An 18020-nucleotide genomic window follows, 5' to 3' on the forward strand; every position below is an offset into this window, starting at 1 on the left:
AGATCACCAAAGTGACTAATACAAGAGGGAGGATTCGAGGGATGTTCATCAAGGCCATTATGATAAACAATTATATCATTAATAAGCGCAGCTAAAGTTTATGAAAAGTGCACAATGAAGATTATGCTCTGAATCATGTATATAAATGCAAGAACAGATATTAAAAAATGTAGATGTGATAATAAACTCAGAAGGGTTGCCAATTTCCAATGTAATTATATCTAATGTCACTTGCAATTCTTAGAAATTTTGCTGAGATAAGGGCAATTCCAGGATAGAGGATCAAAATTATTTAAAAATTTGAAAGAGATTATAGCATTGCAGTTAATACGCAGAACACATGGGTTTCTAGGCAGAAAGCGTGCCTGGCAAAGATATTGGTGCTCACTTATTTTTCAGTTTCATGGACTACAAGAATAGATGATAAACATTCAGAAATTTTAAAATCTAATTAAGTAATCCTGGAAACAAACAGATGTTTGAACCTTTAGTACAGGTCTGGAATCAAAGAAATATTAACTGTCGGCTTAAACCAAAAAAGGCTACAGACATAATGCAGCAAAGGCAGACAGAAATTCTGTTAAACAGTGAATAACTTCTTTAGTTAATAAATAAAATACAGGTTTATATTCATTAAATATAAACCTTTAACAATAAAGGTTGTAAACCAATATAAATAACAGCCACCAATATAAGTGGTGGTATAGGTATAAGTTTACTATATTTATATTCAACCCAACAATATAAATAGGATTGTATAATTTGTAATCAATTAAGTAGAAGAGTTATATCTTTTATAAACACATTTTATTCTCTTTTATCTTCTCTGCACTATCAGCACAATTATCTAAAAATATCTAACATTTGGTATCAGAGCTCTAAGTTCAAAAGGGCCAATATCTTATTTCCGCAGAAAAATAAAATAATGGCGTATTCTGGTTCAAATCAGCAACAAATCATTCCCATTTTTAATGGAGAAAACTATAAATTGTGGAACATTAAAATGAAGGTTGTTCTCCAAGCAACCCAACACTTATGGAATGTCGTGGAAAATGGCATACCTAAAGATGGGGAGACTGCCACCACATCTACACCAACATCAACACAGATTGATTGGCCACAAAGAGATGCAGAAGCACTAGCCAAAATTCATCTTGCATTCACCGATACAATATTTCCAAGAATCATGAATGCAACTTCAGCAAAACAAGCATGGGACATCTTGAAAGCTGAATTTGAAGGAAACGAGAAAACGACAAAAATAAGGCTTCAGAATTTGAGACGAGAATTTGAGAACTTGAAAATGAAAGAAGGAGAAACAATCAAAGATTACTCTTCCAGAGTAATTAAGCTGGTTAATCAACTGAAGTCAAATGGAGAAAGTATAACTGACCAACGGGTTATAGAAAAAATGTTGGTTAGTTTATCTGAAAAATTTGATACAGTTGTAACTGTGATAGAAGAATCGAAAGATCTCACACAGTTAAGTATCTCCGAGTTGATAGTATCCCTACAAATTCATGAAGACAGAATGTCTCGAAGAAATGAAGCATCTGGAGAAGGAGCTTTCCAATCTAAGCATAAAATATCTCCTTTTAAACGGAATAATAAAGGAGGCACATCAAATCAATGTAGTCCTATCTATACCAGAAATGCTGAGAAAAAGAGTAAATTTCCTCCATGTTCTATATGCAAGAAGACAAACCATGCAGAAAAGAATTGCTGGCACAAAGGAAAACGCCAGTGCAATTATTGCAAAAAATTCAATCATCATGAAAATGAGTGTAGACTCAAAAACTAACAAGCAGGAAGATCCGAAACAATTGATGATGAAAATCATCTATTCTATGCTTGTCAGAATGAAAATAGTCAGAAGGATGCTTGGCTCATTGACAGTGGTTGCACAAACCATATGACCAAACATTCACATGTTTTCACCAAAATAGACCCATCTATTAAGATACCGGTAAGAATGGGCAACGGAGAAATGGTGAAGTCTGAAGGTAAAGGTATTGTTGCCGTGAAAACAAAGAAAGGAACATATCAAATTAATGATGTTCTTTATGTTCCAAATTTGGATCAAAATTTTCTTAGTGTCCCACAAATGATGCAAAATGGATATTCAATTCATTTTGAAGGAGACACATGTGATATATATGATCCAAAGGGAAATAACATCGTTCGTGTTAAAATGCAACAGAAATGTTTTTCGATTTACTGGAAATATAAAACTGAAGAATGGTCCATGCAAGCCAATGCAAACGAGCTAACATGGCTTTGGCACAAACGCTTCGGGCACTGCAACTAAAAAAGTTTGAAGCTACTTTCAGATAAAAATATGGTCAAAGGGATTCCTCTAATCTCAGAAATTACTGATGTATGTGATGCATGTCAGTTGGGAAAAATGACAAGAAAACCTTTCCCTTCTGGTCAGGCATGGAGAGCAACAAAGAGATTAGAGTTAATACATACAGATGTATGTGGCCCCATGAGGACTCTTTCACTCGAAAATAGCAGGTACTTCATCTTATTTATTGATGATTACTCCCGCATGACGTGGGTATACTTCATGAAAGAAAAATCAGAAGTATTTAAAATTTTCAATAAATTCAAGAATTATGTTGAGAAGAAAAGCGGTTGTCAAATCAAAAATCTAAGAAGTGATAATGGAACGGAATATACCTCATCAGAATTTAACAAGTTCTGTGAAATAGAAGGTATACATCGTCAACTCACTGTTCCTTATACACCACAACAGAATGGTGTATGTGAAAGGAAGAACAGAACTGTGATGGAGATGGCGAGGACAATGCTAAAAGAAAAGGAATTGCCAAATAAGTTTTGGGCAGAAGCTGTCTATACTGCAGTGTATCTTCAGAATCGGTTATCAACAAAGGCCGCTAAGGAACAAACACCTCTTGAAGCATGATCAGGAAGTAAACCATTGGTAAATCACTTGAGAATATTCGGATGCATATGCTACATCCACGTGCCTAGTCAGAAGCGGCACAAACTAGATGAGAAAGCCGACAAAGGAATTTTCCTTGGTTATAGCTCACAGTCCAAGGGTTATCGAGTGTACAATCCACAATCCAATAAATTTCAAATCAGCAGAGATGTTGTATTTGTTGAGAATGCTTCTTGGAATTGGGAGCATAATGACTTTAATGAAAAGTATGTTGTGACAGAAACATTTAATCCTAAACCTGCAGCACCAGTTGTAGTTGGTCAGCATGAGCAACATTTCCAGGAGGAGTCTGATAGTAGCTCAGACACAGACTCGCCACGATATGAATATGACAGTTTTTCTGATTCACCTCCCTTAAAAACAAGAAGAATTTCAGATTTATATGAAAATACTGAAAGATTATCCGATTTAGATCCCGAGCAAGTTCAATTCTGTTACTTTGTCTCGGATGAACCAAATAATTATGAGCAGGCATCTCAACACAAAGAATGGAGAGCTGCAATGAAAGAAGAAATATCTATGATTGAAAAGAACCATACATGGGTGTTAGTTGATAAACCACCGCACAAGGACACTATTGGCGTGAAGTGGGTGTATAAAATCAAGTATAATCCAGATGGTTCAGTCCAAAAATACAAGGCAAGACTAGTGGCAAAGGGTTACTCACAACAGTTTGGTGTTGATTATAATGAAACCTTTGCACCTGTTTCTAGACAGGATACAATCAGGACAATTATAGCTCTTGCCGCACAACGTAAGTGGAAGATATACCAGCTCGATGTAAAATCTGCTTTTTTAAATGGATTCTTGGAGAAAAAAATTTATATTGAACAACCACCAGGATTTATAATTGAAGGAAAAGAAGATAAAGTCTTGAGACTGGAGAAGGCTTTGTATGGCCTTAAACAAGCACCACGGGCATGGTATAGCCGAATTGATGGATACTTTCATCAACAGAAATTCATAAAGAGTCCAAATGAAGCTACTTTATACACTAAAGTAGAAGGATCCGATATACTAATTATTTCTCTTTATGTCGATGATCTCATTATCACAGGTAGCAATCAGTCAATGATTAAAGAATTCAAAGAAAACATGATGAAGATGTTTGAAATGACTGATCTTGGTAAGATGAATTACTTTCTTGGAATGGAGATTGACCAATCTAAAGATGGACTCTTCATTTATCAGAAGAAGTATGCTACCAATATTTTGAAAAAATTCAACATGGAAAGATGCAGTCCAATCTCTACTCCTATTGCTCTAAATGAAAAATTGAGCAAGGATGATGATTCAGGAGAAGCAGATCTTAAACGTTACAAAAGTATAATAGGCAGTTTCTTATATTTAACTGCTACAAGACCAGACTTAATGTATGCCACAAGCATGTTGTCTAGATTTATGCAGAAACCAACACAACTACATATGAAAGTAGTAAAAAGAGTTCTTCGCTATGTAAAAGCTACTACAGACTATGGAATATGGTTCAAACCTACTGAAGAGCCTGAACTTATTGGATATTCAGATAGTGATTGGGCAGGATCAGTAGATGATTTGAAGAGCACTTCAGGATATGTGTTCACACTTGGAAATGGTGTATTCACATGGCTAAGCCAAAAACAGGATACAATTGCACAATCGACAGCCGAAGCAGAGTATATTGCAGCATGTTCGGCAGTAAATCAAGCGATATGGCTTAGAAGGATTCTATCAGAACTGGGTGAAAAACAAAAGTCAGCAACTAAGATTTATTGCGACAGCACATCGGCAATTGCTATTGCAAAGAACCCGGTTCAACATAGAAAGACAAAGCATATCAAGATAAAATACCACTTTGTTCGAGAAGCTGAAAATAAAAGAAAAATCAGCCTAGTTCACTGCAGTACAGAAGATCAACTAGCTGATATTTTTACAAAGCCACTTCCAAAAGCAAAATTTGAATCTCTAAGAAATAAGCTTGGCATACAGAAGAAGTTCTTCAAGGAGGAGTGTTAAACAGTGAATAACTTCTTTAGTTAATAAATAAAATACATGTTTATATTCATTAAATATAAACCTTTAACAATAAAGGCTGTAAACCAATATAAATAACAGCCACCAATATAAGTGGTGGTATAGGTATAAGTTTACTATATTTATATTCAACCCAACAATATAAATAGGATTGTATAATTTGTAATCAATTAAGTAGAAGAGTTATATCTTTTATAAACACATTTTATTCTCTTTTATCTTCTCTGCACTATCAGCACAATTATCTAAAAATATCTAACAAATTCAATTAAGGGATCTTGTTTTTCACACATGTATATAAGGCTATTCAGATTTTTTGAATAACTGAAAGCAAAAACTGACATAAGTGCTATGAGATACATGAGATGCTTCCATGCACATTCTCGAATTGACACCTTCTAATAAGCGCTGACATGTGAATTAGAACATTCAATCGTAGGAGTAATATCTGTCCCAGAGCAAAATAAACCACCATGAGTCTAAAATAATTGGAAGAGAGAATTCATGTAAACCATCAAGAAACTACATTACTGTATACTGTTTGTAACATACAATTTTTGTCATGCTAAACTATGTGAGGCCATTCAAAATTTCAGAGTAGTTGGGAGTAGAAAATAGAACATTGACTAATGCATACATCCATCACTCGCATAAGCCACTGGCAGTGATGAATATAATCATAAACTGAGTCTAATTGATAAGGATCTATGTCATTAAATTAGGCAATCTAATGCAAAGCAAAGCAAGTGCATGCACCTAAAAAAAATGAGCCAAATTATTCCAGCCAGATTTAATCAAGATCTTCGCTGTACTTGATCGGTCGTCGCAAATGTTGTTTCCTCCGCAATGCAGTGCCCTGATGAGATTATCTAGAGCGATAAGTAATTTCCCTGTCACACCATAGTTAAAGCATGCACACATACAATTTAAATCCTATTTTCTAATCTAAGCAACAGAATTCAAAGGACCTGATGTCATGCCAGTGTTGTCCACGCAGTAGTGAATATTGCTGGAAAGAACAATCTCCAAAACAATTTCCAATCTATCCTGCCATCCTCACTGCTTCTATAAGATATATATAGCCTACATGGTAACTAATATAGGGAAGCTGAGAAGATTGGTTCATTTATAAATATCATACAACTGACTATTGGTATGCGGCTTGCAATTATGGCACAGGCACATACGAAAAGCCAATATGTGATGAATAAAACTTGGAGGCATAGGAAAACAGGAAAAATAGATTGGAGATCGTCTAGACCGCCATGTCATCATCAGTGGGACCCGTCCGAGATTTTACTTTATATAGATATAAGATTTAAATTGTGTTGCGGTGAGCATCAATGTTACAGTAGACACTAGCTAGGCACCTATGCATTTATGATCGCAACAGAAGATAACACTGAAAAAGTGTTAGCGCATTTATGACCGCGACAAAAGATAACATTAAAAAATTGTTAACGTTCAAAACATTGATAAAGTGTTAACGTTCCTATTATTTTGACTTTGACTTGCAGTAACATATTTTTGTGGATTCTCATCTTATTTTTTCAATGTTACATAAGTGATTTTGTCTTTATATTATGAGTTATATGTCATTATTTTGTAAAAAGTGCTTCGTTGATTGTAAAAGTGTTTCGTTGATGATCAAGCAACATATAAATATGTGATTAATATCACTTGGTCATGTTTTATTACTGATATTTGAGTGAGATTTTGAGAAAAGTTGCTTTTTGAAGAGCATAGGACGATGAAAATTGTAAGCGGTGTTCGGAGAAAGGGATAATTAAAATCAATTAATTTAGACGTTGAGTCCTCAACATAGAGTCATAGACCCGCACTCCCGCAATCAAATTCAATTGGCACAAATTTTAAATAAGTTAACAATCCATTGCTGGATTTATGTAAATACCTAAATTTAGGGTAACGAAAGTTGCAACGTGATATAACAACTCATACTTTCCACTAACATAACTGCAGAAGGTTTAATAAGCCCACTTTTATCCATGGGGGGCACCTAGACCCTTGTCTATGTAATGCATTTAAGTTGTTGTTTCAATGATAAACAATAAAGCAATGACAATGTTGGTACTGAAATCCTTTAACCTATTCTGACGATCCTCTTTTAATCCTTTGCACGACTCTTTGTCCATATATTGATGAATGGCTAAGCAGTAAGCAGAAGGTATCAACTGAAACAAAGTCTTTTAGTTTCTCTGCTCGTTGTATTATCATTGGCCTTCTTTGTTAATACATTATTTATATTTGTTCAAGTGCATGTTTGGCTATTACTACTTCCAGCTTCTTTTTCTAAAAATCGGCTATTCATTTGTGTAAAAGGCCAAAAGCACTCGTAAGAAGCTGAGAATGCTAGCTTATATTCGAGGACTTCTACTTGTTCACCAAACAGTTTAATCACTTATAAGTCTTAATTTACTTCTCACTTCTAGTCCACTTCTTTATTTTAAATGAGAAAAATTTTTTTTAATCTTGCTCAAACGGCCCCTGAATAACCAACTAGTATTCAGCGTGAAGATATTGTCCCGTGACCACAAACATATTCATCGACGATGTTGTTTCTGGTATCAAAGAACAGAAACAAAGCGCACTGAAAACCTCCAAGTTGCAACAGATAATACTCTCGTGGAGTCACGGTCTCACTCCCCCGGAATAGACATAAATTTGGTAAAACTGGAACACACTTTCCAGGTTGTCGAACCTCGCATTTGGAGCAATAAGGCAGAGAAGATAGCATCAACGGGGACCAAATTGTTCAACTACTTGGACTCCTACCGAGGATCCAAGTTCAAAGCAGAGAATCAGATGGACCACAAACAGAACAGCCGAGGGACAAAAGTTTAAAGTCCTAGGGTCAAGACTCAAGCCAGTGTGTGAGCAATGGTCAAGTTCTGAGGTCACTTTGTGGTCCTAGCTTTAGCAACTAAATCCCTGTGGCTAAATTCCTGACTTGTGTAATTTTGAATTTATATATACCCTTTGATCACTAGGCATTGATCCCTTCACTAATTTTATATTTCAAGTTTTTTGTTTTTTTTTACCTTTCCTAGATTCTTATAATGGAACAAATTAGCTTTGGGTACGGAACATTATTCTGATTCAAGTATATCAATGTGATCGTTTCTGATAGAATCATTTAAAGTGACCATATCGAGCACTAGCCATTCATCTAGTGGTCTGGCCAGGAAATTTTCTCTCTTTGTATCATCATCATAATTTTTGTTGTCACGGAATTTCTTTTGAAATTTCAAAATAGGTGATTATCGAGAGACCTCCGTATTTAAACTCATGCTCTTTGTTAGCAAATAATGATATAATTATTCTTTTTTCTAACTTTCGAATTATGTAATAATCACGCGAGGGAAAATTCGAAAGTCCTCCGGAATTAAATTCATGATCTTTATTAGCAAAGAATAAATATGATTTGAAAGATTACAAGCACACAATATTTTGTGCAATGGAGAAGTGACGTCATACATGTAATTTGTTTAAATGGCTGCAGTACTACACTAATTGCACCACGACTCAGAACATTGTTTGTTGATTACAGAAATAAGCGTATAATTTCTTTTACCAGAAATGAAGCAAACACGTACTACTTTATAAGTTATACTAACTACAAAATTAGTCAACCACAAAACGTTACTAGTTGTACTAGTGCTCATGGAATAGTGGTATCAAACCCAATAAAAAAAAATCATCGGTCACTTTTATTTAAAAGTCAACAAAAGAAGGTGATGCTCAATCAACAGATATGTTTCTCAGTAATCTTGCTCCATTCCAATACATTTAGTTGGTTTCTTACTAAGCATTTCTCTCTTTCTCGCATTTATTTACATTGTGCGATGAATTTGGATCCATGACCGGTAAAAAAAATGATAACAAATTAAAATAATTTTAAAATATAATATCATTTTCGACGCACTCCCTCTAATTTTCAAAATTACAAATTTTACACTTGAGATGATAGCATGATTTTGGTAACTTAAAAAACGATTTCAAATGAGTAAATATGATACGATATCTGAAGTGGGAGACAATTGAGATAATGACAAGTGCAGAAAGAAGTTATGAATAAGAAATATGATCGTAATAAGCCCTAATTTTTTTAACATAACAGATATTAAATACTTACCTAACATTTTTATCCAAAAAAATAATAAATATATATATATATATTTTTAACTAAACTCTTAATAAGTCCTTACATTTTTTTAGCCAGACGTAACTCCTTTACAAAATTCTAACCAAAGAGTAGTTTGTTTTATATAAGAGGATCGCAACTTCGCAAGAGATGGGAGTGCTTACGTAACTGATACTGTTTTTATAGCAACTCAAATTCATTCGAAACAACTGAAATGAGGTCAATCCAGAGGGAGTACCAAGTCATTCCTAGCTATATAGCTTTCTCCACTAACCCCAAATTCACAAGATGATCTTTCCTACCTATTTCATCATATATATTTTTATTTTACGGACTCGTTGATGCGACAATATTCTCATCTAACACTAAGCATGAGTGTTTTGTTTTATACAACACCGCATCTATACAAATTCATAGTTTCACTTTCTTGTGAGGAATAGATGCAATAGTACCAATACTCATGGTTGATCAATTGAATGAAGAAAGTGGTGGAGGTACTCTATTTGGAGGATGGTGGACTTGAGGGCCGACCACAAGAGTTGATTAAGGATAAACACCCCTTAAGAATAACAATAAAATGGCATTAACAACATTAATTCATCTTCGGTTCTTCACTTGGGTCGGCAGTCGGCAGAACCATTACATAAATTCGGGGATCTGCATGTTTGATTTTTTGCTTATTTCTTTTTTGATATCCTATCAGTCACTAAATATAGCTAGTGCACTTGCCTCCTTGCCTCCTTATGCCTCTTCATATTTTAAATCTTCCATTCATAAACCTTTTAACATATTTGTGAAAGACAGACCCCTGAAATACAAATATCATTGATATGCTGTCATCGGTTTTTTCAATAGACGATTAAATCTTAAATATTTTATGTATTCTAGAGCTACAATATTATCCAGCTAAAGATCGACTCGTTATAGGATTTTTGTCGTTCAGTTTTATTTTTTGTATTTAACGGTTGCCAAACCGATTGACGTTTGTGACATGCCATATGTTCTAGCATATAGGCTTTGATGTCTTTCATTGTCAATCAAGAATTTTAATACTATCATTCTCGTGTACAGATTGACTTGATATAAAGTTTGTAAAAGTTTGTGGTCATTATCATATTTCCATTAATTTTTGTGTATTAACCAACACAAATCTAACCATTTCAAAAGTTATTGAACTTTTGTACGGACTCGAATATGTAATTTTCTAGGAAATTCTGAAAGACTGTGAGCTAAAATTGTAATTTTCATACAGTTGGTGCCAACTATAAAGTGGGGAGAAAGACTATTTTAGACCACCCACTTGCAATTGCACTAGGAATCGAATTTTTATTTAATATGCATATTATGTCACTTATGAGGCACGCTCAGTCTCTTCTTATAAATCAACTAGTGTTTTTGACAATTCACCAGTCAATTTCAGAATATATTTATGCTTTTGTCCTTTTTATAGACCATATTTATAGACAATTGATAATAGTCATAATAACATGTAAAAAGAAGTTTAGGCTAATTTAATAATGTGGCTGTTTGGCGGGGCTTTTAAGCCCCGATCCTGGACTTTTAAGTTAGAAGCACTTATTTCGTACCGTTTGTGTAAAAAGTCGAGAAGCACTTATAAAAAGCTACGATTCCTAGCTTTTGTTTCATGACTTCTGCTTTTTTCCCAAACACTTTAATCACTTATAAGTCTTAACTAACTTCTAACTTCTACTTCATTTTTTTATTTTAAGCAAGAATCACTTATTTTAAGCTCACCCAAACGGCCCCAATGTATGATTCATGAATAGCCCCACTTTCACTGAAATGAAAGCTAATGCGGGCGCTATATTTATAATAATTCTAGAGATTACTACTAACATAAATCTTTCATGAGTGACCTAATTTGTATCTCAGTATGTCTCATCAAGAATAATAGATGTGAAATATGTTGACAAAATTGACAACGAATATATAGCCTCGTATTACCAATCCTATACTAAAAGTAAAAAATAATAATAATAAATAAGAAAATACTAATCTATACTCTTTACTCTTTAGTAATAAGTGAAATCTCCCGTCAGTCGAACATCGAGTACCAAATATTTAAATACAATTATCATCATATAATTTTTTTATCTAATAACAATTATTATTATACTATTATGAAAAGACTTTCAAAAATAAATATTAATACTTCTTACTCAATTTTAGAAAGATACTAAGAGGAAAGCAGTGATGAATGTCAGTGACTCTATTTTTAGACAAAATAGTCAATTATTGTAAAAGTATCTAATGCTCTGATAAAATTTGTTCACACTATTGTTTATGTTATCTTTGGCAATAATATATATGCAACAATGATTAGTGTTCCAGGTCAATAAACCAGAAATTTAAAAGCTTCTTAAACTACTCTTGGAATCATAATCTTCACTTTTATTTGTCCGTACTATGCACACAAATCACCTCACATGTATTTAATCACATAAATTATCACAGCTAACCACCACAGGAAATAATATAAACATGACATAAAAAATGCCACTTGATTCAGTACATGATAGACTACTCTCAAGTAATTTAGGAGATCGAATCCGTATAACCTTGTTTTTTCAGATTTTCTCTGAGCCACTGTAAATATATTCATTACTATGTTCGGAAGTAAGATTTAGAAAGCTATGCGTATCTTATTTTATCATAATGAAGATGTTCTGGTAAATTCATCGATATTGGAAGAACTTACACAGATCTTATCCATAATCGAATCTTTCTGTAAAGACATCGGATTTTCAACCATCTTGGAGGTGCATCTGCACACAGAAATCAGAGATGGTAATGGAAGCAGGTCAGTCCCAAAATATGAAACCATTGGTCTCCATGCTATGGAAATTATGAAAACTCATCACATTACAGTAACAGCCAACAAATATGCGAAAACAATGACAATGGAAAATATAGTAACTGCCAAGCCTCCCTAAACACAAGAATAAAGAGAAACTAGTATATTAAAAAGAAAGCATTACTTTTCTGCGCCACTAATCCAACTTGTTTTTCAGTAGTACCATTCCCAGAGATCTAGAGAGAGAGAGAGATGGCCTATAAATTTCCTATTTTTCTCAACTCTGTCAACCAACAAGTTTTAAAATCATTTGCCCCATTCTTTGTTATGCTATAAATACAAGCATAAACCTTCATCTAATCTACAAAACCTTTTATTCTTTTTACCACTCATTCCCCACTATTTGCTTGTATGTTTTGCCTGTCTCTGCAAGGATATATGAATCTGCTGTCCACTATGCACATTCAGCTCATGTGACCAACTACAGCTATAACCGAAGAGCCCCTGTACCAGTCTTCTCTGCTTTTGTTTCCTAGCACACGTGCATTCACAATTTCATTTACAAGTTGCCGCATCTGATATAATTCTACAGTGATCAGGGGAACCATCGATTTCATATTCGTGTGCATGTCTAGATATTTTTGTTCGATTGTTCTCTTGGTCACTGTGCTATCAAGATATCAATAGCAACAGCAAACATCAGCTTTCTTTATTTATCTAGCAATCCTCATAAGTTAATTCCAGACAATGAGGATGTCAATGCTGACGTGCAAACAAATAGCTCCTTCGCTAAGCATACCTGATGGAAGACAGGTTTTGCCATTTCTTCGCAGCTCCAGGCCACCAAAAGAAAAGGTTGTGGTTGTCATGGGCGCAACTGGAACCGGCAAGTCTAAGCTCTCGATTGACCTAGCCACTCGTTTCAGTGGCGAGGTAGTAAACTCTGACAAGATGCAAGTCTACGAAGGCCTAGACATAATCACAAACAAGATCACTGAAGAAGAAGCCTGTGATGTACCACACCATCTCTTAGGTATAATTGATCCTAATGTGGACTTTACTTCCACAAATTTCTGCAGCATGGCTTCCCTGGCCATAAGATCTATTGCAGGTCGCAGGAAGCTCCCAATCATCGTTGGAGGCTCCAATTCATTCATTGAAGCTTTAGTTGATGATGAAACTCACGAATTCCGATCAAGGTACGAATGTTGTTTTCTTTGGGTAGATGTCTCAATGCCAGTTCTCCACAGATTTGTATCTGAGAGGGTTGATAGGATGGTTGAGAATGGAATGGTAGATGAGGCAAGACAAATGTTCAGTTTAGATGCTGATTATTCAAAAGGAGTAACAAAAGCAATAGGTTTGCCCGAATTCGATCAGTATTTTCGAGTTGAACCATATGTTGATTTAGAAACTCGAGCAAAACTTTGCCAAGAAGCAATAGATGAGGTGAAGAACAACACATGTAAACTAGCCTGCCGCCAGTTAGAGAAGATTTATCGACTAAGAAACAACAAAGGATGGAAGGTTCACAGACTTGACGCAACAGATGCATTTCTAAAGAATGGCAAAGAGTCTGATAAGGCCTGGAACGAGCTCGTGGCGGCACCTAGCATGGTTATTTTAAGCCGGTTTCTTAACAATTTTGGACCTAACATATACATGAACCCAACAACTGTCCGTGGGACAGCAATGGAGACAGCCATGGTAACTGCAACTCATTAGAAGTGCAAGTTGTGAGCTTCCACTTCATAATGCAACATTGTCAGGCAATTTTGGCTCTATTGACAACTATGCTGTGTCTGCCCTGTTCTACACACTAGACACTATTATTAATTTTACACATCAAATATACCAATAATTGAGAACCCTTGATTTAAATACAGAAGCAGCAATATATATTTCATAAACGTTGTGTCCTTTCTGCAAAGTCTTGGATTATTTTATTGTTGAGTAAACTTCTAACCACACACATACAGAATAGATAAAAAACAAAAGATGGTTTATACATACAGAGAACAAAATAAAACAAAAGATGGTTCATTATTCATACAGACCAGATTACGGTGAAAAACACTACTGAGATGGCTATTTTCATGAATGTAAGAAGCAAGCACTGAATGGAACATTCATTTGTTACTGTATTATTCATCTTACAAAGTTTTTACTGGAACACTCCACTGAAAAACTCAAGTAACACACTCATTTAGATTATTGAAAATTTGATGGGAGGACAGGGAGCAAGGGTAAATGTATCAACACCATACTCTTAGCAGTATTTAACCATTTTTAAAGGAGTTAAATGATATAAAATTCACACAATTATCATCACGAAAGCACTTAATTTGTAGATCAACATCCTATAGATTACAATAGTATGACATAGTACGACTATGTGGAATAACAAGTATAAAAACAAACAGAATTTTGGCTTACAAATCCTAGACATAATTAAACACTACCCCTGATTTATTAGCCATTCATAATTGATGCTTTTTGATGAATCACGGTGAGATGATTCTTCCTGGGCATGAATACATGACAGTGCATGAACTATCAACCTTAACAGTATACTGGTGCCCAGGTTTGGCAAGGAAGATAGGCAAGCGAACTAGTAGATCACAAACACATCCACTGTCTATTTGTTGCAACCATCGGCAACATTCCTGTACAACAGGTGATTCTGGTGGACTGTGGTGGTGGTGGCTGTGCCTGTGTCTGTGAGATGGGGTGGGAGAAGATTCAGGAGCATCGGAATTAGCAGATGGTGAATCATGTAGATGATGATGAGGGGATGGAGGAGAGATGGGGTTAAATGGAAGCCTCGCACATGCATGATTTGCCAGTGCAAACTGAGATGCACAGAGGGGAGTAGGTTGTATTGGCGGGAAAGGTGACATTGGTGTATTTGGCTGCCTCCAAGTCTGGCACTCAATCTGGGGACTCAAGACCAGAAGCATGATGAATAATGCTATCTTGGGGATGTCAACTCCGATATCCATTATTATTAAACTCTTATTAGTATGACTAATCAGAATACAGCGAAGACAGATAGAGTTATCAAGGTTTGATTCTACTTATAGGTTAGTTCCATTTTAATTATAAGATCATGAACTTGGCATTTCTTTTATTAGGTACGCTAGAGGGCTAAAAAGAAGAGAAAGAAAATAGGAATGAGGTAGTTGATGCAACATAGAAAGAGTAGGTTCAAGATGGGTTAAAGTACCTCATTCGCTTTGTGTGGGCAATGTTGCTAAATTTTATGGTCAAGAAAGTTGTCACAATGCCGACCCTCTTCCTAAAGTATAATTATATAATATACCAATTACTAAAATCATCAGGACCTTTGTCATGATACTGGTAAGTATCTGAAGTTTGCAATTATTTTAAAATAAATAAATTAACTTGTACAGTAACCCCCTTCCTCTCTTTACCAAGAGTGTGACCAGTCTCGCCAGGGACACGTTGTACATATATAGCATCACTTTTAGCGCTACACTACAATAAACATACTTGTTAGCCTTGACAGAGTTTCAAAATGATCTTTCCCCTAAATTTTAAGCCTGGTAGAAAAGCTCTTCTCTATATTACCAGTGGTCGAGAATTATAAGTTAACAGTACTAACATTTTCTGATCAAACATCAAAACAAGAGCTCAAAGCTGTAAACAAGATAAATAACTTATTATATGTTAAGAAAGAACAGGACCAGAAGGTTAATTATACCTGATCAACTGATAAAAAACGACAACTGAACCTGGAAGCGGAAGATGATCCCGAATATGAGCAAGAGTAATCTGCCATGCTTAATCTTGGTGGATACTCCACCCTTTTGGAAACAACTAATAAGTGCTCCAGGCTTTGAGGCCAGGTGAATAATTGTTAAAATTTCTTGTAATGGTCAGAACTCAGAACAGAACAATTATATTAGCATCAAGTATTTTAAATTACAAGAAATGTAGAAGCATAGGTAGCACAGAAATAAGCTTATAGTCTGGGACTCAGCTTGTCATATATACACACATGACACATGCTCCCATAGTTGATTGAGATTACAATGTACGGTATATACCTTGTCAATGCAGGAGCAGATTGTTTGTGGAAAGCCCGATAACAAATTGAGAGCTTTTGGAAGTTCCGCCGAGCTAGCAAATCAAATTTTAGTAATTGTGTGAGCATCCAAATCATTTCAGAAAACATTGTCAATCAACTTTCAGTACTGTTGCGTTCAAGTGACAACAAATTTCACGGTGACCGAAGAGTACAGTATTAAAACCCCCCCCCCCCCCCCCCCCCCCCCACATTTCTTTAACACACTCCCTCGTTCGTTTTAGTAGTCATATTTGAATTTTGACCGGTCAAATTGGACAAAATTTGACTTAAATTTAGGGGAATTATCTTGTATATTGTTTTTTCAATCTTATTTTTAAAAATACTACCTTATCCAATCTTATTTTCAAATCTCTAAAATATTTTCAAAAATACTACCTTTTTGAAAATATTTTCTAAAAATACGGTGGTTGCATATGCAACCATATATGCAACTACAAATCCTGATTTCAAGTTTCAGTTTTCAAATGTCATTTTCGACCTCATCTTTGGAATCCATATATATATATATATATATATATATATGGATTCCAAAGATGAGGTCGAAAATGACATTTGAAAACTGAAACTCGAAATCAGGAATTCAGTTGCATATACAGTTGCATATGGTTGTATTCAGTTGCATATGGTTGCATTCAGTTGATTCTATTGCAATCTAATGGCCCCGCCAGGGGCACACCATACATCCGTTGAAAACTTACAGTTTTCAGTTGCATTTAGTTGCATATGAGGTTGCATTCAGTTGATTCTATTGCAATCTAATGGCCCCGCCAGGGGCACCCATACTTCAGTTGGAACTTACAGTTTTCAGTTGCATTTAGTTGCATATGAGGTTGCATTTAGTTGCATATGAGGTTGCATTCAGTTGATTCAATTGCAATCTAATGGCCCCGCCAGGGGCACCCATACTTCAGTTGGAACTTACAGTTTTCAGTTGCATTTAGTTGCATATGAGGTTGCATATGAGGTTGCGTGCAACCTCATATGCAACGGAAACTGTAAGTTGCAACTGATGTATGTGTGCCCCTGGCGGGGCCATTAGATTACAATAGAATCAACTGAATACAACCCATATGCAACCATATATGCAACTGACTTCCTGATTTCAAGTTCCAGTTTTCAAATGTCATTTTCGACCTCATATTTGGACTCGATATATATATATATATATATGCAACTGAATTCCTGATTTCACTTGCATATATATATATATATATATATATATATATATATATATATATATATATATATATCGACTCCAACGATGAGGTCGAAAATGACATTTGAAATCTGAAACTTGAAATCAGGATTTGTAGTTGCATATATGGTTGCATATGCAACCACAGTATTTTTGAAAATATTTTAGAGAAGGCAGTATTTTTGAAAATAAGATTGGATAAGGTAGTATTTTTGGAAATAAGATTGAAAACGTGATTATTAATAAAAAAAGCCCTTATAATAATATATATTAATTAAAAAAATAGAAAAATTATGTCATTGAAAATAGCTTTTAATCTATTTATATATAATTTTCAATTTTTAAAAATAACATAATTTTTGATCAAAAATTAATGTGACAATTAAAAAAGGATTGAGAATATTTTTTTACATTTTTTTATTACTCAACATACATCTTAGGACACGTGTATACATTCTGAGACACGTATAGGACACGTGTATACATTCTGAGACACGTATAGAACATAGTTTATCTCGTTTTTTTGAAATATTTCTTTTCTTTGTAAAAATTTAAATAATTCAAATATTTTTACAATAATTTATTAAATTATATTATAAGAACATTAGAATGTGTGCCGAATTTCCGTAGCAAAATTATATATTAAAATATTATAATAATATAACGAATATTACATGTCTAAGAATAACATATTCATGGTACATTGGACTGAGCTATTACATCACATAATACGTTACTTTTTTTCTCAAAAGAAGT

At 34.5% G+C, this 18020-nt stretch overlaps 3 protein-coding genes and 1 long non-coding RNA gene across 4 annotated transcripts; 2 read left to right on the plus strand and 2 right to left on the minus strand.

Moving 5' to 3' along the window:
- Positions 1–925: 925 nt before the first annotated feature.
- On the plus strand, positions 926–1801 carry LOC108221651 (uncharacterized). Its single transcript, XM_017395515.2, has one exon. The coding sequence runs from the start codon at positions 926–928 to the stop codon at positions 1799–1801; it is 876 nt and encodes a 291-aa protein (XP_017251004.2).
- A 9829-nt stretch (positions 1802–11630) lies between these two features.
- LOC135153042 (uncharacterized) lies at positions 11631–16220 on the minus strand. Its single transcript, XR_010292577.1, has 2 exons — positions 15683–16220; positions 11631–11929 (listed from the first exon to the last, which is right to left on the minus strand). It is a non-coding gene; the product is annotated as an uncharacterized LOC135153042 (long non-coding RNA).
- Positions 12141–13888, plus strand: LOC108220426 (adenylate isopentenyltransferase 3, chloroplastic). The gene has a single exon (XM_017394191.2). It carries the CDS (start codon positions 12706–12708, stop codon positions 13681–13683), a length of 978 nt encoding a protein of 325 aa, XP_017249680.1. The 5' UTR covers positions 12141–12705; the 3' UTR covers positions 13684–13888.
- On the minus strand, positions 14281–15093 carry LOC108220427 (uncharacterized). The gene has a single exon (XM_017394192.2). The coding sequence runs from the start codon at positions 14958–14960 to the stop codon at positions 14463–14465; it is 498 nt and encodes a 165-aa protein (XP_017249681.1). The 5' UTR covers positions 14961–15093; the 3' UTR covers positions 14281–14462.
- Positions 16221–18020: the final 1800 nt, after the last annotated feature.

Source organism: Daucus carota, chromosome 5 (genome assembly GCF_001625215.2).
Source record: "Daucus carota subsp. sativus chromosome 5, DH1 v3.0, whole genome shotgun sequence".
In the NCBI taxonomy this organism is placed as follows: Eukaryota; Viridiplantae; Streptophyta; class Magnoliopsida; order Apiales; family Apiaceae; genus Daucus; species Daucus carota.

What these genes read in the sequence shown, in the direction of transcription:
- LOC108220427 (XM_017394192.2), bottom strand. Translation starts at nt 14,960, where the DNA reads ATGGATATCGGAGTTGACATCCCCAAGATAGCATTATTCATCATGCTT.
- LOC108221651 (XM_017395515.2), top strand. Translation starts at nt 926, where the DNA reads ATGGCGTATTCTGGTTCAAATCAGCAACAAATCATTCCCATTTTTAAT.
- LOC108220426 (XM_017394191.2), top strand. Translation starts at nt 12,706, where the DNA reads ATGAGGATGTCAATGCTGACGTGCAAACAAATAGCTCCTTCGCTAAGC.